The 24710-nt window shown below is 36.2% G+C and overlaps 1 protein-coding gene across 2 annotated transcripts in view; it reads left to right on the top strand.

The window, feature by feature from the left end:
- MICU3 (mitochondrial calcium uptake family member 3) overlaps window positions 1-24710 on the top strand; it is an 85455-nt gene that overhangs the window by 28441 nt on the left and 32304 nt on the right. For both annotated transcript variants that reach the window (XM_069573330.1, XM_069573329.1), the window contains exons 2-6: window positions 3648-3801; window positions 7606-7637; window positions 13937-14015; window positions 19182-19229; window positions 22503-22585. In XM_069573330.1, the coding sequence (XP_069429431.1) occupies window positions 3648-3801; window positions 7606-7637; window positions 13937-14015; window positions 19182-19229; window positions 22503-22585 (396 nt within the window). The remainder of the gene's footprint in view (window positions 1-3647; window positions 3802-7605; window positions 7638-13936; window positions 14016-19181; window positions 19230-22502; window positions 22586-24710) is intronic.

Below are 24710 nucleotides of genomic sequence, written 5' to 3'. Positions count from 1 at the left end.
CATCCCTGTGCACCAGCCCCAAGCATCCTGTATCCTGTATCGAACCTAGACTGGTGATTTGTTTCTTACATGATAGTATACATGTTTCAATGCTATTCTCCCAAATCATCCCACCCTTTCCCTCTCCCACAGAGTCCAAAAGTCCGTTCTATACATCTGTGTCTCTTTTGCTGTCTCGCATACAGGGGTATCGTTACCATCTTTCTAAATTCCATATATATGTGTTAGTATACTGTATTGGTGTTTTTCTTTCTGGCTTACTTCACTCTGTATAATCGGCTCCAGTTTCATCCACCTCATTAGAACTGATTCAAATATATCTTTTTAATGGCTGAGTAATACTCCATTGTGTATATGTACCACAGCTTTCTTATCCATTCATCTGCTGATGGACATCTAGGTTGTTTCCATGTCCTGGCTATTATAAACAGTGTTGCGATGAACATTGGGGTACACGTATCTCTTTCAATTCTGGTTTCCTTGGTGTGTATGCCCAGTGGTGGGATTGCTGGGTCATAAGGCAGTTCTATTTGCAATTTTTTAAGGAATCTCCACACTGTTCTCCATAGTGGCTGTACTAGTTTGCATTCCCACCAACAGTGTAGGAGGGTTCCCTTTTCTCCACACCCTCTCCAGCATTTATTGCTTATAGACTTTTGGATCGCTGCCATTCTGACTGGTGTGAAATGGTACCTCATTGTGGTTTTGATTTGCATTTCTCTGATAATGAGTGATGTTGAGCATCTTTTTATGTGTTAGCCATCCGTATGTCTTCTTTGGAGAAATGTCTATTTACTTCTTTGGCCCGTTTTTCGATTGGGTCGTTTATTTTTCTGGAATTGAGCTGCATAAGTTGCTTGTGTATTTTTGAGATAAGTTGTTTGTCAGTTGCTTCATTTGCTATTATTTTCTCCCATTCAGAAGGCTGTCTTTTCCCCTTGCTTATAGTTTCCTTTGTTATGCAGAAGCTTTTAATTTTAATTAGATCCCATTTGTTTATTTTTGCTTTTATTTCCAGTATTCTGGGAGGTGAATCATAGAGGATCTGCTGTGATTTATGTCGGAGAGTGTTTTGCCTATGTTTTCCTCTAGGATTTTTATAGTTTCTGGTCTTATGTTTAGATCGTTAATCCATTTTGAGTCTTTTTGTGTATGGTGTTAGAAAGTGATCTAGTTTCATTCTTTTACAAGTGGTTGACCAGTTTTCCCAGCACCACTTGTTAACGAGATTGTCTTTACTCCATTGTATATTCTTGCCTCCTTTGTCGAAGATAAGGTGTCCATAGGTTTTATCTCCGGGCTTTCTATTTTGTTCCATTGATCTATATTTCTGTCTTTGTAAAGCACAATTTTCTTTCTGTCATTACTTCACTTAAGAATCTCCTAAGGCCATTTTTGTTTTCTGTCAGATTAAATCCTGGTCCTTTAGTCTTTCATTCAGAAAGACTGTTAACAGTTTATACACTTTTCCATGAATGCAAAACTTTTGTTGCAGGAAGATGATTTCCACCTTCAAATACGCTGTGTAAACCTAGAATGCTCATATCTCTTCCTGACACTAAAATTCATATGTTCTTCTTCCTGTGCTTAGTTGCTCAGTCATGTCCGACTCTTTGGAACCCCAGGGGCTGTAGCCTGTCAGGGCTTCTCTGTCCAAGGGATTCTCCAGGCAAGAATACTGGAGTGGGTTGCCATGTCTCCAAGTGATCTTCCCAATCCAGGGATCAAATCCTGGTCTCTCACATTGCAGGCAGACTCCACCGACTGAGCCACCAGGGAAATCTTCTTAAAGCCTTCTTACTAACCTCAATCTATTGTGCTTTTCTTCTATTTACTCTGACTTTCTTTTCCATGTTTGTACCTTTTGTCCCTCCAACTAGCATTTTGTCCACCTATATAGATCCTAGAAAATCCCATGGACGGAGGAGCCTGGTGGGCTGCAGTCTATAGGGTCGCCAAGAGTCGGACACGACTGAGCAACTTCACTTTCACTTTTCACTTTCATGCATTGGAGAAGGAAATGGCAACCCACTCCAGTGTTCATGCCTGGAGAATCCTAGGGACAGGGGGGCCTGGTGGGCTACCTACCGTCTGTGGGGTTGCACAGAGTTGGACACGACTGAAGTGGCTTAGCAGCAGCAGCATAAATCATATATTCTTTAAGGGCTGAGACTAGATTCTACCATTATACAGGCCATTTAAAAAAGGCATTTAAAAATTTTTTTATTTGACTATTTCCATTATGTTTTAAAAAGTCTTAGTCTTCAGAGTAGTAGAAAAAAGATTAATAATTTGCCTGGCTTTTCATTTAATAAGGTATAACTTAGAATATAAAATATACTTTCCTTACTGAAAGTTCTGTTTTGATACAACTTCTCAAAATAATGGATGTTTAAATAATTTTAAGTTTGTACACAGTTTGGATAATGACTTAGAAGAGGCAATAAGGAGATTAAGTTTGTCATCCTAAATAAGAATTTTTTTCTGATATAAAATGTTTTGTGTGAAATGTGCAGAGGTATAATTTTATACTGTTGATAGCCATGTGAATTGCCATAAACTTCCCAGAAGCATCTCAATAATGTATATGAAATGACTGTTTGACCAATCAAGTTTACTCCCAGGAATTAATCCCAAGGAACTACTTATAGATACATCTAAATATTTCCAAGGCTGGCCATTATGTTAATAACATTGTGTTATAGTAGTGAAGTACTATGCATATTCAACCATGTAGAATTCATTAATTTAGTTAGGCAACAAATATTTACTATGAAATATTGCATAGTTACTAAAACTAGACTAGTGACATGGAAAAATGATATATTAATTAGTAAAAAGAATCAGATAACCGGACAGTATAGTATAACCCTGATTTTTTGGCAAAAAAAAACCATAAACAATTATAAGTTTTAAATTCTGTCTTCTGAATTATATACAGTAGCTATGCATTGCTTATGGAATCAGGAAAAAAATTAACAGTTTTGTTACAGTTCAAAGAAAATAAATAATAGAAATTATTTATCTACAAGGAAAGATTTTATAATTAAGGAAAACAAAAGAGATTCCCTTCCCCCCATACACATACACTCATCATTCTGCTTATCTTAACCTTGGGTGGAATTCAGAGTGACCATTGGTGGTAACTCTATCGTAGTGATCTAGAGTTAGCAACTTCAGCATAAATCTAAACTCTGCCACTAAATGGTTTCCTTAGTGGTTGCCATGAACAGCCTATCAGGGTTTCCTTTTCTTTTAGAAAATTAATAGACTACAGTGAAAAGAGTTCTGATTAAATAAGTAGGCCTATATAGAGAGTACATAGTAGGCATTCAACAAGTGTTGGTGTTCCTTCTGAAGAAACTACTAGCTCGGAAATTGAATGTTCTCCGAGACTGAAACTAAAGAAAGAAAGCACAACTCCTTCAAAGAGCCAGTGTAAAGTCTTCAGAATCTGAATGATATTCATAGTAGGATCTTCTGAACATTAATTCATTTTATTCATGTGAATATTTGTTTATGATTATGTATTTTCACCTTTTTTCTTTTGCTCTGCTAACTCCCTATCAACATAATTGAAGACATGTATCTTCTTGAAGGAGGTGTCACTTCACACAGTCCAGACTTTTTTGCTTTCTTAACTTCAGGTTGCTGTTGGCAGAGCAGAAGTTGAAGACCTGGACCTCTATGCTACATCTCGGGAAAGGCGATTTCGTTTGTTTGCTTCTATAGAATGTGAAGGGCAGTTGTTCATGACTCCCTATGATTTTATTTTGGCTGTTACAACAGATGAGCCCAAAAGTAAGTATATTTATCAAGTTTATCTCAACAATGTTATAACATTTTTTCTTATCTCTATTTTTTAAAATTGTGGAGCAGTGTAAGTTTTTCAGAACAACTAACCAAGTAATGTGGTACTTCAAAAGACACTATGCTTTGATGTTTTGATACAGTGTATCAAAGGATACAATGTTACCAGACTAATACTTCTTATAAACCCCTACTGGTATCTTTTCTCTTTTCAGAAATTTCATTTGTGCCCTCTTTCTCAGTACATCAGACTAAACACCCACCTTATTTTTAATATTCTTGATAAAGGTTCTTATTCTGCCAAATCAGTTCTTATATCCAGCCTGGACAGAAAAACTCAGAGAACTGGCTTTGCAGTTAGACTTGGACAAAAATTCTTCCTGTATCTCTTCTGAATATCTCATGGTTCCTGCAGTGTAAATGTAGATTGATTGTTTCTCACTTTTCTGTGTGTTAGGGCAGTGGTTCTCAAACTTTTTGGCATTATGTACATTCTTACAAACTCACTTTAATGGCTGACTTAATAGAAGACATCTGGATTCTTATATCTGCCTTTGTGTTCAATTTGTTGCAGTGTTTGTTTTCAGAAAGTGTTGACAAATGAACAAAGTCTGCCTAACAGATATATAGAAGGAGGAAAAGGGAAGGGTATTACAAAAACCTTTTTGAAATAATCATAGATATTCTTCTTTGGTATCATATCAATAGTTGGCTGCTGAGAGTTTCTTAAAGTTTAGTTGCAATGTGGACTCTAACATTTTTGTCAAGGATTTTGTTAAAATCCTTTGGCCTACATTGCATATTTGAATGGCTCTTTTTTCTTTATATTGATATAATTTTGTACTATCCACTAGAAAATATTGGTTCATTAAATTACACCGATCTGTCAAATGTTGCCATATTTCATTGTACAATATTTTTTTAAAATCACATTCACTAATACCATCAGAATCTTATCAGAAAAGTCTTTGCTTGTTGGAAAGCTGTCAAATGCATGGTGTATACAAGCTTTCCAAAATTTTAATTTTCACTTGAAATCTCAGATGTTATTATTGACAACAAATATTGTCAGGTGTTCAACAAATATTGTCAGGTGTTTTCTTTAAGCAAGAAACTCAGATTAACATTAGTTTATTTTTTAAATTTAATTAATTTATTTTTTATTTTGTAGTGGGTATAACCATTTCACAATGTTGTGATGGGGTGGATAGTAAGGGGTCTCGGCCATACAAATACATGTATCCATTCTCCCCCAAACTCCCCTCCCATCCAGGCTGACGTATAACATTGAACAGAGTTCCATGTGCTATACATAGGACCTTGTTGATTATCCATTTTAAACAGAATGACAGTGTGTATAGGCAACCATAAGTTCATTCCCTAAGTCTGTGAGTCTCTTTTTGTTTTGTAAGTAGTTCATTTGTATCATTTCTTTTTCGATTCCACATATAAGAAATGTCATATATCATATAATATTTTTCCTTCTCTGTCAACATCAGTTAATTTCTAATCAGTACTTCTAAGCTGTAATTAAGAATGATAACTAAAAATCAAGGTATTTGTAAAAACTTTTTTTAAAAGTATAGGGCTTTAAAAAGAAATATTTACCTCAAAAAAGAAAATATGCTTCCGAGATGGGATATTAAATCATATACATATCAAAGTAGCATATTAAAATTAGATAGACTTGTGTTTAGACCTTGGCATTTTTTATGAGCTTTGAGAACCTGAGTAAGTTATGTAGTCTTCTGTTTATTCATTTATAAAAGTGAAAGTTAAAAAGTCTTAGGAGGTTTTTTGAGGATTGAATGATATCAGTTATGTTTAGTGTAATACCAATATAGAGTAGGAACTTAATAAGCTTTGAGAGGTGTCATTGTTACCATCATCATTATCACTTGAATTCAGAATCATTATTTTTTAAAATCCTTAATTTTATGGCAACATCAACAGGAAAATGCTATGCCATGTAAACATTTGCTTAATAATTATAATTCAGAGAAATGTTAATTGAGATATACATCAGATCACTGATTATAACTTTATGTTTGAAATCAAGAAAATTTATTTTACCTACTTATATAGAACCTAAAAGGTAAAATTTCCATCTAGAACCAAAGTAAGTAATTATTTTCATGTAGCTTCGAGTATTTGTTAATTTTAAAGAATTTATTGTTTAAAAAATTCAGACTTAAATAAAATTATTAAAAATAAAATGAACATCAACCTATAGCCTAAGAAATAAAATATGTCCAAAAGAAGGAAGTTTCTCTTTACCTTATATATGCAGTAACATCATTTGAAATAAAGAATTTAGAAAATCAGAAAACCCTTTGAAGAACAATCTTAATGGCTCTTTAGTTTTATTTTTTAAAAAGCCAGTAATACTGAACATGGTGACATATCCGGCAGAATGAATATGTCTTTTGTGAATAACTGACCCTGGAAATCTCATAAACCCTACAAAACTCAAGAGTGTCTAACTTCCTCTTCTGATAAATACCTTCTGAACATTGCATAAGAGCATATGCATGTACTTTTGTACCGTTTATTTTTCTTCCTTTCTTACTGCTATATTTCAAAAGCAACAGAATAATAAAATTATTTGCATTATTATGTTCACTGTGTAAAGGAAGATGTCTATGAAGTGAATGTATAAATTATTATAATTAAGGTTAAATGCTGAAGTCTACTTTATAGACCTGTGATTTTAATCACTTGATTACAGGGTTCCATATTAACTATCTTAGGTAAAGAAAGGATGTTGTTACTGCATAGAGAAGAAGACTATCTTCATAGAAATCAGTTTGCTAAATTTTACAATATAGTTCTTCCCTTGTGATCTTAAAATGACTTATTACATTGCTTAAAAGAGAGAAAAGTACATAGCAAAAAATGCCTATCTTATAATCTTGAATTTGATATATTATTTATATTAACTATGGTTAATTATATAGAAAAACCCACATGACCATGGAGAAAAAATATTGCTTGTCATTATTGTGCTGTAGCTGAAATAGTTAATATTTACTAGTTGCTAATACAGCTGTTTTATAGGACTTAATCACATCCAAACCTGGAGATAATTCTTGCACAGGCATTATATATTCACAGTGTTCAAATCCGAGCAAAGAAACAACAGTGTTGACTGCACTTATTTTAATATTATAAGACTTATAGTGTTTGAGGTCTTCAGGGATGTGAGGAGAAATCGGAAAGAGAAAGTGACCTCTGGTATTTTATTCAACTGTAACATTCTTAGAGAAGAAGAGTGGAAAACAGGCTGAGTCTTTTTAGAACATCACCCGTTCTCTCCTTCATCTCTTTTTATCTTTGCCCTGTCCTTCCCATTCACTGTACAGAAACCCAACCTTCGAATTGTAATCAGAGATACTAACATAGCAGAGATCACGGGTAACACCTTAAAATTATAATTTCTCTATTACTTTATATTCTAACAACATTTAATGAATATCATTATTTGGGCTTTAAGCCCATAGGATATTTAACTTGGAGTAAGTTAATTTACTTTGTAAATCTAGAAATCCCCAAAGTGAGATTATGATTATGGAAAATATGTTTTCTACTCCACTGATATTACTGTGAATAGTTTATAGTACATGAGACAAATATAAAATATATAACATACATAGTTCCACATCTTGAAGTTAAAAAATACTTTGCCTTTTAGATATAAAAGTCAGTGTCATGAGTTATGATGTAGATGGTTACTGGATTTTTATATACATTACATGAAGTATTTATTATCCACTTTTTTATGTTTGTTTTTTATAGTTGCTAAAACATGGAAGTCACTTTCCAAGCAGGTAAGTTAAAGCTCTTGCTATACATATGCATGCACACAATTAAATGTGTGTGTATATATATATACACACACATATATATTTATGATGCATACGTTGTGATATATACATATATAAATATACATAAAGCTAAACTCAAAGGAGATTATTGGCAAATTTTGCTAAATTAAATATTAAAAATTTTGGCACACAAAAGACAGTATCAACAATGTTAAAAGAGGTATGACATGTGGGAGAATATGCTTGCAACCTATGAACAGAAAAGGCTAAGTATCTTATAATTATATAGAATTCCTGTAAATCAATATATAAAACATAATCAATAAGAAAATAATGGATGGCCATAGCCAGAGAGGCCAATAAATGTATGTAATCAGGGATATGCAGACCTCAGTAGTAATCAGGGATACACAAATTAAACCAACTATATGATACTGTTTTACACCCATCCAGTAGTCAGCTTCTAGAAATCTTAACAATACCAGTAATTATCAAGGATAGAAAGGAGGAACCAGGTGAGAATGTATGTTGGTATTTTCTCTTTTGAGAGAAATGTGGTAATATCTTATGCATATCAAAAATTCTACTTCTAGGTATGTTTATAAGAGAAACATTTGCATGCTTATACCAGGAGTCCTGAAAAAATCAGAAACAATATAAATGTCAATTAGTAGAAGATTAATAAAAGAATGTGAAGTAGGCATATGAAGGACAAATGAAGAAGAGCTAAAATGAGTAATACATAAGAGCTATGTTTATCAACATGAATAGGCCTAAAAACATAGGGTTGAATAAAACAGCACATTATAAAATAATATAAACTGGTTTTTCTTAACATGCAAAGACCTTTTGGGGGCATCCATAAAGTCAAGACTATCTTCATAATAAACAGAGAAGTTACTTGTTCTGTTACTCGCATTCTCTCACAAGGGTACAGTGGAGTTTTCCAGAGGCTTCATGATGAGTGATGAAATCATCACTCTGAGAGATAATAGAATATGTGCTTATGTATTTTTGCAGTTTAAAAATATATTGTTTCTTGGGAATATATCGTTTCCCTGGTGGCACAATGGTTAGGGCACTTCCTTGGTGGCTCACTTGGTAAAGAATCCACCTGCAATGCAGGAGACCCGGATTTGATCCCTGGGTCAGGAAGATTCCCTGGAGGAGGATATGGCAACCCACTCTAATATTCTTGCCTGGGAAATCCAATGGACAGATGAGCCTAGCAGGCTAAATCAATGGGGTCACAAAGAGTGGGACATGACTTAGTGACTAAACTACCACCACCACAGTGGTTAGGACTCAGCGCTTTCACTGCTGAGGTCGCAGGTTCAATCCCTGGTCAGGAAACTAAGATTCCACAAGCGATGGGGTGTGACCAATAAGAAAAGTATCATTTCTATTTCCACACACCTTAAATATAATTAAATATAATCCACATAAGCAATATCTCTTCTGGGTTCACAGGATTTAAGAATATAAAAAGTTACTCAGAACTGCTGTGTAGCCATTAAAATGAAAATGAAGAATGTTTGGCAGGAAAATATGATCATGATATATTAAGTGCAAAGAGTAAGTTATAAAACTTTACATAGAAAATTACTCAATATTTGCAACAAGAATGACAAAAAATAAATAGATAAAGAATGAAATTAAAATTTTAATTTTGGTTAATCCCTGGATCACAATCTGTTTTTATTTTCTACACTTCCTAATTTTCCTATAACATATATATTAAGTATTTACTTAAAAATGTATAAGAAAGCTATAGTACATATACACAATGGAGTATTACTCGGCCATTAAAAAGAATACATTTGAATCAGTTCTAATGAGGTGGATGAAACTGGAGCCTATTATACAGAGTGAAGCAAGCCAGAAAGAAAAACGCCAATACAGTATACTAACACATATATATTGAATTTAGAAAGATGGTAATGATAACTCTGTATGCGAGACAGCAAAAGAGACACAGATATATAGAACAGTCTTTTGGACTCTGTGGGAGAGGGCGAGGGTGGGATGATTTGGGAGAATGGCATTGAAACATGTATATATCATATATGAAATGAATAGCCAGTCCAGATTCGATGTGTGATACTGGATGCTTGGGGCTGGTGCACCGAGATGACCCAGAGGGATGGTACGGGGAGGGAGAAGGGAGGGGGGTTCAGGATGGGGAACACATGTATACCTGTGGCGGATTCATGTTGATGTATGGCAAAACCAATACAATATTGGAAAATAATTAACCTCCAATTAAAATAAATAAATTTATATTTTTAAAAAACAAGGAAAAAAATTGTACTCAAGAAAATTGTATAAATCCTTTAAAAGGCATCTATAATTCTAGGTAAATGAATTCAATCCAGCAAATATTTATTTAGTCCCTACTTGCAGTACTGCAATTTAATTCTGATACTGACCATCCAGAGTTAGCATCAGACCCCACAGATTTATGGACCCAATCCTCCAAAAGATTGCCCTCATTTCAGATGCCAGCTGCATTTCAAAGGATTCCAGACCATGCACACTTCTGACCAAGTGCCTACAAATTCAGATAGTTCCCACAACTTCCCTCAAGTTTAATAATTTGTTAGACAGACTCATAGAACTCAGAAACATTCTACACTTCGATTTCCAATTTATAATTATCATTATAAGGGAACAAATCAGTTCAGTTTGGTTCAGTTCAGTCACTCAGTTGTGTCCGACTCTTTGCGACCCCATGAATTGCAGCATGCCAGGCCTCCCTGTCCATCACCAACTCCCAGAGTTCACTCAGACTCACATCCATCGAGTCAGTGATGCCATCGAGCCATCTCATCCTCTGTCGTCCCCTTTTCCTCCTGCCCCCAATCCCTCCCAAAGAGTTAACTCTTCGCATGAGGTGGACAAAGTACTGGAGTTTCAGCTTTAGCATCATTCCTTCCAAAGAAATCCCAGGGCTGATCTCCTTTAGAATAGACTGGTTGGATCTCCTTGCAGTCCAAGGGACTCTCAAGATGGTTTTCATTCCATTCCCAAAGAAAGGGAACAAATCAAGGCCAGCCAAAGGGAGAGACACACACAGCAAGGTGTAGGAGGGTTCCGAACACAGCTTCTGTGCCTTCTCCCTGAGGATCAGGGTATGGCCCCATCCTGGCCCACCCAAGTGTTTACAAACCTGAAAGCTCTGCTGAGCTTGGTGTCCAGAGTTTTTATTGGGGGTTTCATTGCATAGCTGCAATTGATCAAATCATTGACCACACAAATGAATTCAATCTCCATTCCTTCTCCTCTCCTCTCCCCTCCCCAAAGGTCAGGCTAGCTCACACCCCCAACCCTTGAGTCACGGGGTTGTTTTTGAAGGTCAGCCCCCATCCTGATTCTTCTCCTCGGCATACACTTTGGTGTGGTCTAAGGATATGGAGTGTTGCTCCCAGAAACCAGGGACAAAAGCCAATCAAATTTTCTGTCTTCAATACTACTGCCTTTAAGAGACTAAGATAGGCACTGGCAGTGGGGAGAGAGAGTCCGAGCCTGCGTGGAAATACAAATTTTAATAAAATTTAAGACTCTCTAAAATTGATATGAAAGAAGGTCAATGTGTCAGTTGGATGATCTAGACCAGACAGAACTAAATTATTACAAAAATAAACTTCATAGAGTGAGTAAGGATCTGGCCAGTCACTGATTAATTGTGTGATCCTGGGTAAGTTACTTATCTTCTTTAAGATGTAGTAATATATGCATAATGAGAATTAATTTTTAGAATTAAAAGAAGTGTGTATTAGCCCGTTGCTAAGCACATAGAAGAAACTCAAATAAAAGGTAGCTCTGATTTTTTGGTCTTAAATTTTTGCTGAGCAGAAGAAATGGATTTTAATACATGGAAAGAGTTCAAAGGGAGAAAGAGAGGTAATATCAATATAATAGAGACAGTATAAATGAAAGTGTATAAAGTATACTCAAAATACTTTTTTCCTGTTTTAACAAAAATCTTCATGAATTTACTGTTTAAGCATTAAGCATCATTAGTCGTTGTGAATTCTGACCTCTGCGCCATTGCTATCCTAGTGAGACAGTACTCAGCATTGGTGGCATCTGTTACCTGCCGTGCGGAAATAACAGTATAAAGGAAGTGAGACCAAGGACTCACAGATGGACTTCAGGGCCTCTATAAATCCCCTAAAAATACCTCTCCTGCCTTTGGCATCCCAGCGATTCCCTATTTGTCTGCTAACTCAGCTCAGTAATGAAAAAGATGGTTTATAAATGTCACAGGGCTTTTTAAGGTACAACGACATCGGGAAAGGGGGGAAGATCCCTTGGAGGAGGGCACAGCAACCCACTCCAGTATTCTTGCCTGAGAATCCCATGGACAGCATTTTGATATACATGGACTATGGTCCACAGGGTCGCAAAGAACTGGACACGACTGAAGTAACTTAGCACACACATCAGAAAGGATTGGTCTAAAGTGCTTCTCAAACTTGTGTACATTAAAGTCATTCGTAGATCTTGTTAAAAGTAGATTCTGGTTCAGTAGGTCTGGGATGAGATCTGAGATTGTGCATTTCTAACAAGCTGTCTGCCAAGGTAATGATGCCAGGGCCTTTTAGGGAGCCACACTTTTGAGTAGCAAAAATCAGATCTGGAAAAGAAGCACTTCCTAGTGTGTGTTTGTGTTTCAGTGTGTTACTTAGCAGATTAATTTTTTTTTAATTTTAAATTATTTCAAGTTATCTCACCAAATCCTTTAATAATTTTTCACAATTAACCTATTTATAATTTTCACTTAGTTGCTCGTAACACAAGTATGCACAATAAATACAAAATTGTTTTAGTATCTGAGTAATGAATCAAATGTTTAAATTTTCCAAAATAGTCGCACTTCTGCTTGGTTTAAAAAAAAAAAAAGCTGACTAATCAGCAATTGGAGTGTGTATTCTTTACTGAATATTTAGGTTAAAATTAGGAAAAAAATTGCAACAGTGACCGTAATAACTCAATAGCCTGTTTTCCCACTTCACCTGATGTCGTCATTCTTTAAGTCACTATAAAATACTCTTCATTCTTTCCCAGTATAATCTGTTGCCCAGTTGCTTCATCCACCCCAGAACTGCCTAAATCCAAATGGGCTACAGAAAACAGATAGTATGTGCAACCTGCTGATCATATCTGACCTGCATTAGGCGTACACCATTTCTTATGGCTTCCATGGAACCATCCTTCACTAACTGGCCCCAGAACTTAAATTCAGTGTTTTATCTTAATTAGATTATCATATATACACATATATGATATATATATGTGGTGGTGCTGGTGCTCGGTAGTGTCCAACTCTTTGGAACCCCATGGACTGTAGCCAGCCAGGCTCCTCTGTCCATGGGAGTTTCTAGGCAAGAATACTGGAGTGCGTTGCCATTCCCTATTCCAGGGCAACTTCCCTACCCAGCAATCAAACCTGCGTCTTTTATATCTCCTGCATCGGCAGGTAGATTCATTATCACAGGCGCCACCTAGGAAGCCCTGAAGTCCCCCACAGAAGAAAAGTGGGAAAAGGGAAATAAGTGAAACAAAACTGGTAAAATGTTAATAGCTGCTAAAGGTAGGAAGTAATTATATTACTCTCTCATAATGTCCACAACACAAAGTTAAAAAAAAAATTAAATGGTTTTGGTGTAAATTCAGTCTGTGCCTTATCTTACCAGTGACTTTTTAGGAGGTAGTTAAGGTCCTCCCCTAAAGAAAAATCTAGTCATTCCACTTAGCCTAAAGAGGTGCTGCTGCTGCTAAGTCACTTCAGTTGTGTCCGACTCTGTGTGACCCCATAGATGGCAGCCCACCGGGCTCTGCCGTCCCTGGGATTCTCCAGGCAAGAACACTGGAGTGGGTTGCCATTTCCTTCTCCAGTGCATGAAAGTGAAGTCGCTCAGTTGTGTCTTAGTGACTCCATGGACTGCAGCCTACCAGGCTCCTCCGTCCATCAGATTTTCCAGGCAAGAGTACCAGAGTGGGTCGCCATTGCCTTCTCTGAGGAAGCCCTATATATCCCCAATTAATACATTATCTGAAATTTTTGGTAGCTCTAACTGAATTTAATGTAGCATCTTTATCACTCAATTTTACTTTTACACTTTTGGTCAAATATTGGGTTTTACTGTTGAATGGACCACAGAGATACTAGTATAAATACAGCCATTATTGGAGGTCTTCTAAGCAGAGAATTTTTTTGCATTGGCATTTAAATATTTTTGGTCTATTTTATAAATAAGTGGCTTACCCGTTAATCAGTATAATGATACTTTTTACAGGAATTAAATCAAATGCTATCAGAAACACCACCAGTTTGGAAAGGATCATCAAAGCTATTTCGAAATCTTAAAGAAAAAGGTAAGTTAACTTTAGTATTTATGTATTTTAGTACTGACACTGTATTGCTTATACTATTATACATGTATATTTTCCTCATGCTTAAATAACTTTACAGTTATATACGTGTCTGTGTACAGAGAGAAAAAAACTAAAAAGAAAAATACCAAAATATTAATAATGAATGTTTCTTGATAGTCAGGTTAAAGGTGGTTTTTATGTTACTTTATTTATGATACATTATTCATTTCTTCTAACAAAGTGAACTTTCAGTTCAGTTCAGTTCAGTCGCTCAGTCGTGTCCGACTCTTTGCGACCCCATGAATCGCAGCACGCCAGGCCTCCCTGTTCATCACCATCTCCCAGAGTTCACTCAGACTCACGTCCATCGAGTCCGTGATGCCATCCAGCCATCTCATCCTCTGTCGTCCCCTTCTCCTCCTGCCCCCAATCCCTCCCAGCATCAGAGAGTTTTCCAATGAGTCAGCTCTTCTCATGAAGTGGCCAAAGTACTGGAGTTTCAGCTTTAGCATCATTCCTTCCAAAGAAATACCAGGGTTGATCTCCTTCAGAATGGACTGGTTGGATCTCCTTGCAGTCCAAGGGACTCTCAAGAGTCTTCTCCAACATCACAGTTCAAAAGCATCAATTCTTCAGTGCTCAGCCCTCTCCATAGTCCAACTCTCACATCCATACATAACCACAGGAAAAACCATAGCCTTGACTAGACGAACCTTAGTCGGCAAAGTAATGTCTCTGCTTTTGAATATGCTATCTAGGTTGGTCATAACTTTCCTTCCAAGGAGTAAGCGTCTTTTAATTTCATGGCTGCTGTCACCATCTGCAGTGATTTTGGAGCCCAAAAAAATAAAGTGTGACACTGTTTCCACTGTTTCCCCATCTATTTGCTATGAAGTGATGGGACCAGGTGCCATGATCTTAGTTTTCTGAATGTTGAGCTTTAGGCCAACTTTTTCACTCTCCACTTTCACTTTCATCAAGAGGCTTTTGAGTTCCTCTTCACTTACTGTCATAAGGGTGGTGTCATCTGCATATCTGAGGTTATTGATATTTCTCCCAGCAATCTTGATTCCAGCTTGTGTTTCTTCCAGTCCAGCGTTTCTCATGATGTACTCTGCATAGAAGTTAAATAGGCAGGGTGACAATATATAGCCTTGATGTACTCCTTTTCCTATTTGGAACCAGTCTGTTGTTCCATGTCCAGTTCTAACCGTTGCTTCCTGACCTGCATACAGATTTCTCAAGAGGCAGGTCAGGTGGTCTGGTATTCCCATCTCTTTCAGAATTTTCCACAGTTTATTGTGATCCACACAATCAAAGGCTTTGGCATAGTCAAGAAAGCAGAAATAAATGTTTTTCTGGAACTCTCTTGCTTTTTCCATGATCCAGCAGATGTTGGCAATTTGATCTCTGGTTCCTCTGCCTTTTCTAAAACCAGCTTGAACATCAGGGAGTTCATGGTTCACGTATTGCTGAAGCCTGGCTTGGAGAATTCTGAGCATTACTTTACTAGCATGTGAGATGAGTGCAATTGTGCGGTAGTTTGACATTCTTTGGCATTGCCTTTCTTTGGGATTGGAATGAAAACTGACCTTTTCCAGTCCTGTGGCCACTGCTGAGTTTTCCAAACTTGCTGGCATATTGAGTGCAATACTTTCACAGCATCATCTTTCAGGATTTGAAACAGCACAGTGTAAAAAAACCCTTTTTAACCATATTAAGAAGTATACATTATATTTACCTATAGAAAGTATTTTTCAGAAATACTGATTTCCAAATATATTTTTTCTTCTTTCTGTTTACTTCCAGGGGATTACAGATTTTCTTAAATTTAATCAGTATGAAAAGCTTATTGGGTATATCTTTTCGCTGTACAATTTGAGCATTTTTCTTAAGACAAAACTCACTGCAAAATCCAATTGTTTCAATTTACTGTATTACCCACATCTATATATATGTTAACTCATTAATTTGTGTATGTCCTTGCAGTCAAATTATATAGCTGTTACTGCAATTTTCTTTTACAGTGTACTTTTTATAAATAGTTATAGTAGAAACTAATCAATATAATCTCTTTAATCTTATCAAGGAATGTTTCTTAGAAATATATATTTTTATATTCAAATATAAGAATATACAAAATAAAGATATAAAGCAATTGTATAAACTTACCTTTTTCTTTTCTATCACTTAACCAATATTGGTTTGAAAATAATTTATTTAATATGAAGATAACTACTTTAAAAGAGTAGTTATAATTCATATATGTTTATCCTGGTGGCTCAGAGGTTAAAGCGTCTGCCTCCAATGTGGAAGACCTGAGTTCGATCCCTGGGTCAGGAAGATCCCCTGGAGAAGGAAATGGCAACCCACTCCAGTATTCTTGCCTGGAGAATCCCATGGACGGAGGAGCCTGGTAGGCTACAGTCCATGGGGTCGCAAAGAGTCGGATATAACTGAGCGACTTCACCACTACCACCACCACCAAGTAGAATTAGAAATTCAAATTGCTTTTACCTAGATCTCATGGACTCTGGATGGAGGAGACACCTGATCTTTAATTGTAGGCTTTTCATAACTAGGGTTTACATATCTTTGTGAAGTCTGGGCTATAATATCTTTAAAGTTCTTAGAAATTTTTTTCTGGAAATTGTGTTAAAGATTGCCATTCAAATCTTAGAGTGGAATGATAGGATCAAGAAAGTTCAAAGCTCAGAAGAATGGGGTAAATTGGTGAATGTAAAAAGTATTTCCTTGATACCTCTCATGGGAAAATAAAATTGGATCAAATGTAATCTAAGAAAGATAAATGGATAGAAGAAGGAAATTCATTTTAGTTAAAGGGAGGCTTAAATCTGGAAGCTATAGGTTTAGGCAAGTCCTAATCCTACTTAAGTTGTATGCAGATTTGTACTTTTTTCAGGGAAGATAATGTATTCAGTGCTATCCAATAGAATTATCTACAGTGGCCGGAATGTCCATATCCCTAGAGTCCATAGCCTTGAGTCAGTTGTGGCTATGAAAAACCTGAAATGGGGCTACTGTATCTAAGGAATTGAATTTTAAATTTTACTTACTCTTAATTATTTCTAAATTTAAGTAGCCCTGTGTGGTCAGTGGCTACCCTGTAGAACAGTGAAGATCTATGTCATAGTGATGGGATTATCAAGGTAACCCATGTACCCAAGTTTTAGAACTATTGGGTTAGGTAAAGTAGAGAGTTACAGTCTTATTTTTTAATAAAGAGATTAGGTGGAAGAGGAATCTTAAAGCTAAGTTTTTAGAGCTGTTGAAGACTAACTTACAAAGAATTCTATCAGCTTAAAATACAACCCAGCAAGAAAATGTTAAACAGTTTTACAAAAATTTAATTGGTATGTAACATTTATGGAAACATGAATTACACAGACTTAGTTATAATAGCCAGCTGTAATATATCAGGATATAGGAACTAAAGAGTGTGGTGCTTTTAAAGGAACTTCCCTTAGAATTTTTTAAATTGAACTTTCAAAGGAAACCTAGTTGGCATCTTTCTTATCCTCTTTTTCTAAAGATCACAAGTTTACTATATGCTTAGCTTTTACCATTATTTTATTTTTGACTCTGGGTGACCTTAAAACAAATTGAAAGATTAGTCTTAATGATTCTCCATTTTTGTAATTAAAAGCATGAATCTACAGTTCATGTTTAATAGTATTTTCTCTTCTCCTTGACCATTTTTATTAAATTTTATCATGAGCTTCTCACTTTGTGTTTCTCTGCTGTGGATGACACCACCTCAAAAACCAAAAACTCCTCGAAACACCTCAAAAGCTCTGTACTTCCAACAAGTGTCTACTGCAGTACTCATGATTAAGACACCTACTGTTAAGTAATCCTTCACTGAGGGGACTCTTGAGTTGATTACCAAGTAAAAGATGTACAGCAGATATTGAACTTCTTTTCACGAACTGGCATCTCTTGTGTATTCCACTACATCAGTTAGAACAACAGTCAGTGAGACTGGATTGTGGAGATACAGAGCCCATTTCCAATTCTTTTTTTTTATTTGAGGGATCCCTATGGAATCTAGGTATTGTATCTTTATACACATTGACCATTCCAGAATCTTTCTCCCATAACATTCATGGCAATCAACCAGAACTATGTCTATAGGTCACAATATTCTAGTATAAACAAAAGACGGGAATGCTTTCAGGCCTCCTAGCTCGGTCCCTTCACCTCTCCTGACAGACCGCCTGACAGTGCCTCCTCTTCTCTTTGTTCTGTAACAAAGAGGATAGCCTCAAAGAACATCAGGTGAAGTGGAGTTTTAAGGTTCACGATCTGATCATTTAAGGATTTTTATCCTGTTTTACCAAACATGAGGACTGTCTCGTATCTGGATGAGTATTATTGGCTTATTCCTGATTTTAATTTTCTCAGGATCTGCTTGGAAAATCAGTTAAGCCATTAATTCTAGTTTTGGGTGTCATCATTCAAAAGCAAGAATTTGAGTAACAGAATGTATATTTTTATTTACTTTAAACAAACTCCTTTTAAAGTTTATAATTATGAGATTACAGAGAACTCAGGATGCAATATGCAGAAAGTGTAAGCCATTTAATTAAAATTAAAATTTCTTAGACTTAATAGAAGCATGAAATGTATCAAGAATAATGAATGATAACTTAAAGGCAGAAAAGTAATAACTATAGAGTTGTATTTTTTGAATGCAATACAGCAGTCAGATCTCTAAGCAAGAATATCTAAATGTTCTATTCAAGGATGTCTAAGAAGTCATTAAGCACTTCATAGAGTTAACCATTTTCAACATCTAATCTTTAATTAGATTCATATATTGAAAGCTCTAGCAACACGTTTAAAATTTACAGCTATATGTAAATATTATTAATAATTTTGCTTTTGTGTCAATATATCTGGAAGGATTAATGTGAATTTTGTTTCTAAGAGGGCATATGAAACAGTAAAATTTATTTCTTGCTTCTTTTGCTCTGATCTTATGGTAATAGTTTGGTCTCATTTAAAACAATATTTAGCATCTTCTTTAAAGTCTGAATTTTTTGTAACTATTACTTACTGCTATTATAAGAACAATATTTTATTTGATAAATATGAAAGAGAAATATTTTATATATAGCATAACTAATACTATTTTTCTTCTAGGTGTGATTTCTTACACAGAGTATCTTTTTCTTTTATGTATTTTAACAAGTAAGTATACTCCTTAAATCTATTTCTGGATGCAGTTTTCTTTCTCAAGCATAACCTTGGGAAATAAATCTTTTTTTAGATTCTCTTACTTTGAAAATCAGTTTAGTTCTATCCACACTGTCTTGCAAAATTCATGTCTAAATGCCAGTGGAAAATGCTAAGCATAATACTATGAAGTGTCAAAACCATAAATATGATTACGGCTTATGGTATAGTAATAAAATGCTCATAAATTAAGAATTTAATATCCTACATCAATCCTTGTGGTTTAATCTATGTGGGAGCCTAAAGGTAAGGACAAGTAATAATTTGTAAATTTTCTGCTACACTCATTCAAGTCACATTTTCTGCAAGATTAGTGTGAAAGATTAGTGTGTCTTTTAACTACTGAGTCCATCAGGAGACCCATCATACATCCTCCAACAGCTTCATTATTCTCTTCTTTTCATATGCAGCAATTCTTTTGAAATATATGAAGAGTTTACTAAAGTGTTCAGTTAAATTTCATTGCATTTAATGGGGGAACTTACACCCTGTAGTTCACTGTGCTCCAACCATCTATCTGACATTTTAAATCCCTGAAGTCTCATTTGTACTTTCTGTTCCTTCTACCATCAGTGCTTTTCCTCTAGATCCTCCAGATAATAAAAATAATTCAGGTTTTCTTTGAAACATGAAAGGTTAGGGAAGCCCTACTTAACCACTCTCCTTAATATAGCTCCCTCTTCCACCCCTCCCTTTTTTTCCCTGTCCAGTGTTGTGTTTTCTTCATAGCACGGAAACTATTTGAAAGTATTTGTTTATTGGTTTACATGTTTTTGTCTGTGTGGGTCCACAGTAGCAAAGATTTTATCTTTTTTGTTCATTTCTGTATTAAGAACAGTGTCAGGTACATGGTAGCCTCTCAAAAAATAACTGGCAAATGAATGCAAGAAAATGACTATTGGAATTTCCAACTGTGGATATTTATGGAGATGTGTGGAAAAAAAGAACATCAATAAAACTGCATCATTAGAAACCAGTCTTAAAATTCCTGTACTTCTATGATTGGAAGATAACACAAGCCACTGTTTTATTCTGAATTTAGTGATGGATAATGTTATGTTGGAGTTCTGTCACAGGAAGTTTGGGAAATGTGTATGTGTGTGCACATGTGTGTTTCAAAAATTACTGCCTTTTTTTTTTTTGACCTTGCTTTTTTTCTCCTGGCTCAAAATCATTAAAATGACTGAAGAAAAGTATTTTGCAGTTAGTAATAGTACTGCCGGAGGACGTTCCAGACTGGAAAGCCATGGATTTTGAGTCCGGTCAAGGATGAATGCCACCATGGAAATTAGGAGAGTGGGTGCCAAGGAGTGTCTCAGAGACTTGTTCCAAAGTTATCTTGTTAGCTAGAACAACTTTGGATACAAAATTAGAAGTTATATGTCTCTGAACCAGCATAGTGGTAGGTACAAGTAAAACAAAACTGGTGAGGAAAACCACATGCTGAGTTTGGACAGGATTGGTTTTAGCATGTTAGAAAAAATCCCATATAGTGATTTTTGCTTGCTACAGAAAAGTTAGGATATTTGAGTGCTGTGATTCTTCACACACACACACACACACACACACAAACCATTTATGGGTGTTGTTTAATTATAATTTTTCAGTTTAAACTCTTTTTCTAAGATGAGTTCTGAATTCCAAATGGAGTCACAGCACTCAAAAATCCTAACTTTTCTGTAGTTATGGGTGTTGTTTGGGTCTTCCCTGGTAGCTCAGTGGGTAAAGAATCAGCTTGCAATACAGGAGACCCCCGTTCAATTCCTGGGTCAGGAAGATCCTCTGGAAAAGGGATAGGCTACCCAATCCAGTATTCTTGGGTTTTCCTGGTGGGTCAGATGGTAAAGAATCTGCCTGCAATGTAAGAGGCCTGGGTTCCATGCTTGGGTTGGGAAGATCCCCTGTGGGAGGCCATGGCAACCCACTGCTGTATTCTTGCCTGGAGAATCCCCACGGGCAGAGGAGCCTGGCGGGTTATAGTCAATGGGGTCGAAAAGAGTCGAACAAAACTGAACGACTAAGCACACAGGAAGTGAGCTAGATAATCCGTGTTAGCTGTCTATAGTTCCCCCGCTCCGCCTTTGCTTTTTATTACTTTTGACTTTATTCTCCCTTCCAAACAATGCTTGAGGACTTCTTTCTGTGTGTGTGTATCTTCAAGATCTTTTTAAAGCTTAAAACTTGGTCATTGGAGATGGTGTAACTTTTTATTTCTTCCTCGAGTGAGTGAGAATGAAAGTAAGTTTAGATTCCTAAAATACATGCAAAAAATGAACTTGCATAAAAGGCTTTCATTTCCATTATTTTCAGAGACAGCTATTACTGATTAAGAAAGCAAGTCTATGTGCTTCGCTTTGCTGGGTTCACAATTTCAAAACACATAGTGGCAAGTGTACCTGTGGGAGGTCCCTTTTTAAACTTTTTGCCAGTCATCTCAAAAGAGGTCAAATGTTTTGAAAAAGGCATGCGCACTGAGATCCGCTTTGAAGGACGCGTTCAAGTTTTCTTCTGTCCAAGCATTCTTTTTGCTTTAGAAGTGGAGGGAGAAGAGGTATTGAATCTTATAAGTTTCTTAAAATTACAGCAGTTCATAGTGTATGAAAGTCTTTCTCAGAAAAGCAGTTTTTCCTTGTATTTGGGGGAAATAAGGAATTAATTATTCAAGTCCTTTTTATTTTATATTTCTGTATTTGAAGCGTCTGGAAGTTCAACCCCAAGTATGTAATCTCTCATGCCTGACTTTTTTTTGTGTGGGTCATTCTGTTATAATTTCTCCAGGATTTTAGGCTGGTCCATTGTATTGTTTTTGTGTGTTTTTTTTTTTTTTTTGCTGCTGCTGCTCTAACTAGCTGACATATTAAAAATATTTCAAATGTACTGAGATGATATTTTCCTTTCAAACAAAGTGATAGAGTTTGGAAAAGAAAGAACTATTTATTTTTGGAAGGAAGGTAATCAGATTTTACTGTCAATAATATGCAGCAAGTATCACACAAGTAGATTTCAAGTGTATTATCAACTGTGTTACTAAGTGTGCTCATATATGAAGCAGAAGTATATATACTTACCTATAGCTTTTACTATATTTAACTAATAGTAACATGTTGCTTTTTATTTCTTGGTTAAAGTATTTCTGCACAGAATATGGATTGTTTACAACTAATGTGGGTTTTGAACTTTGAAAACATTTTTCCATTTCACAAATACTTTCCTGTTTTTGTCTGGCAGAGCCACATGCAGGTTTTAGAATAGCTTTCAACATGTTTGACACAGATGGCAATGAGATGGTGGATAAAAAGGAGTTTTTGGTGGTATGTATATTATTGGTTACATTTTATCAATACATCTATTGCTTACTTATATTTTTTATGGTTTTGCATTATTTAGAATACTATTGTAGAAAAAGGGCTTCCCTGGTGGCTCAAACAGTAAAGAATCCACCTGCAATGCCAGAGACTTGGGTGTGACCCCTGGGTTGGGAAGATCCTCTGGAGGAGGGCATGGCAACCCACTCCAGTATTCTTGCCTAGAGAATCCCCATGGACAGAGGACCCTGGCAGGCTACAGTTCATGGGGTCACAAAGAGTCGGACACGACTGAGTGACTAAGCACAGCACATTGTTGAAAAAAGAGTAAAAGTGTTATGCTTTTACTTTAATAAAGTATATTATTCTCATGTACTTCATTTTGAATTATTTTTACACTATAAAATATAAATCTATTCAGTATATAAAGATGATTATAGGGCTTCTGAGGTGGCTCAGTGATAAAGAATCCACCTGCCAATGCAGGAGACAGAGGTTTGATCCCTGGGTGGGAAGATCCCCTGGAGAAGGAAATGGCAACTCACTGTGGTATTCTTGCCTGAAAAATCTCATGGACAGAGGAAGCTAGTGGGTTATAGTCCGTGGGATCTCGAGAGAGTCAGCCATGACTGAGTGACTGAGCACACACACACGTGAAGATGATTATAATTGTTTACACATATTCTGGAGGTCTGAAATGTATATTTTCCACGAAGTGAGAGACAGGCAATCCTGGGCTTACACACGCCCAGACCCTCTCATGTCAGCCACCCAGCCATAGGCAGCTCTTTGCCTGCCTGTGGAAACTTCCTTCCTTCTCTTTAAAGGATTTACAATATTTTTTTTCTCTTCCACTCGTTGCTGCCTTGTATTCCAGTCTTAGCCCATTCTCCTATTGCATTCCCTTGTCTTTGACCAAGGGCTGATAAGCGTGTTCTTGGTATTTATCTTTCAGGCTTTCTTGCCTGACTGGTCCCATGTGGGTGCTGGTCTGGCAGCATCATCAGCTACTCACTCATCTTTTTTCTTTTTTTCATTAGTTTTTTTATTTTTTAAATTTTAAAATCTTTAATTCTTACATGCGTTCCCAAACATGAACCCCCCTCCCACCTCCCTCCCCACAACATCTCTCTGGGTCATCCCCATGCACCAGCCCCAAGCATGCTGCACCCTGCGTCAGACATAGACTGGCGATTCAATTCTTACATGATAGTATACATGTTAGAATTCCCATTCTCCCAAATCATCCCACCCTCTCCCTCTCCCTCTGAGTCCAAAAGTCCGTTATACACATCTGTGTCTTTTTTCCTGTCTTGCATACAGGGTCGTCATTGCCATCTTCCTAAATTCCATATATATGTGTTAGTATACTGTATTGGTGTTTTTCTTTCTGGCTTACTTCACTCTGTATAATTGGCTCCAGTTTCATCCATCTCATCAGAACTGATTCAAATGAATACTTTTTAACAGCTGAGTAATACTCCATTGTGTATATGTACCACAGCTTTCTTATCCATTCATCTGCTGATGGACATCTAGGTTGTTTCCATGTCCTGGCTATTATAAACAGTGCTGCGATGAACATTGGGGTACATGTGTCTCTTTCAATTCTGGTTTCCTCGGTGTGTATGCCCAGCAGTGGGATTGCTGGGTCATAAGGTAGTTCTATTTGCAATTTTTTAAGGAATCTCCACACTGTTCTCCATAGTGGCTGTACTAGTTTGCATTCCCACCAACAGTGTAGGAGGGTTCCCTTTTCTCCACACCCTCTCCAGCATTTATTGCTTGCAGATTTTTGGATCACAGCCATTCTGACTGGTGTGAAGTGGTACCTCATTGTGGTTTTGATTTGCATTTCTCTAATAATGAATGATGTTGAGCATCTTTTCATGAGTTTGTTAGCCATCCGTATGTCTTCTTTGGAGAAATGTCTATTTAGTTCTTTGGCCCATTTTTTGATTGGGTCGTTTATTTTTCTGGAGTTGAGCTGCATAAGTTGCTTGTATATTTTTGAGATTAGTTGTTTGTCAGTTGCTTCATTTGCTATTATTTTCTCCCATTCAGAAGGCTGTCTTTTCACCTTGCTTATATTTTCCTTTGTTGTGCAGAAGCTTTTAATTTTAATTAGATC

This window comes from Ovis canadensis, chromosome 26 (assembly GCF_042477335.2).
Source record: "Ovis canadensis isolate MfBH-ARS-UI-01 breed Bighorn chromosome 26, ARS-UI_OviCan_v2, whole genome shotgun sequence".
Classification (NCBI taxonomy): domain Eukaryota; kingdom Metazoa; phylum Chordata; class Mammalia; order Artiodactyla; family Bovidae; genus Ovis; species Ovis canadensis.
Note: the sequence above shows the minus strand (reverse complement) of the source record. Positions and strands in the feature narration are given on the sequence as shown.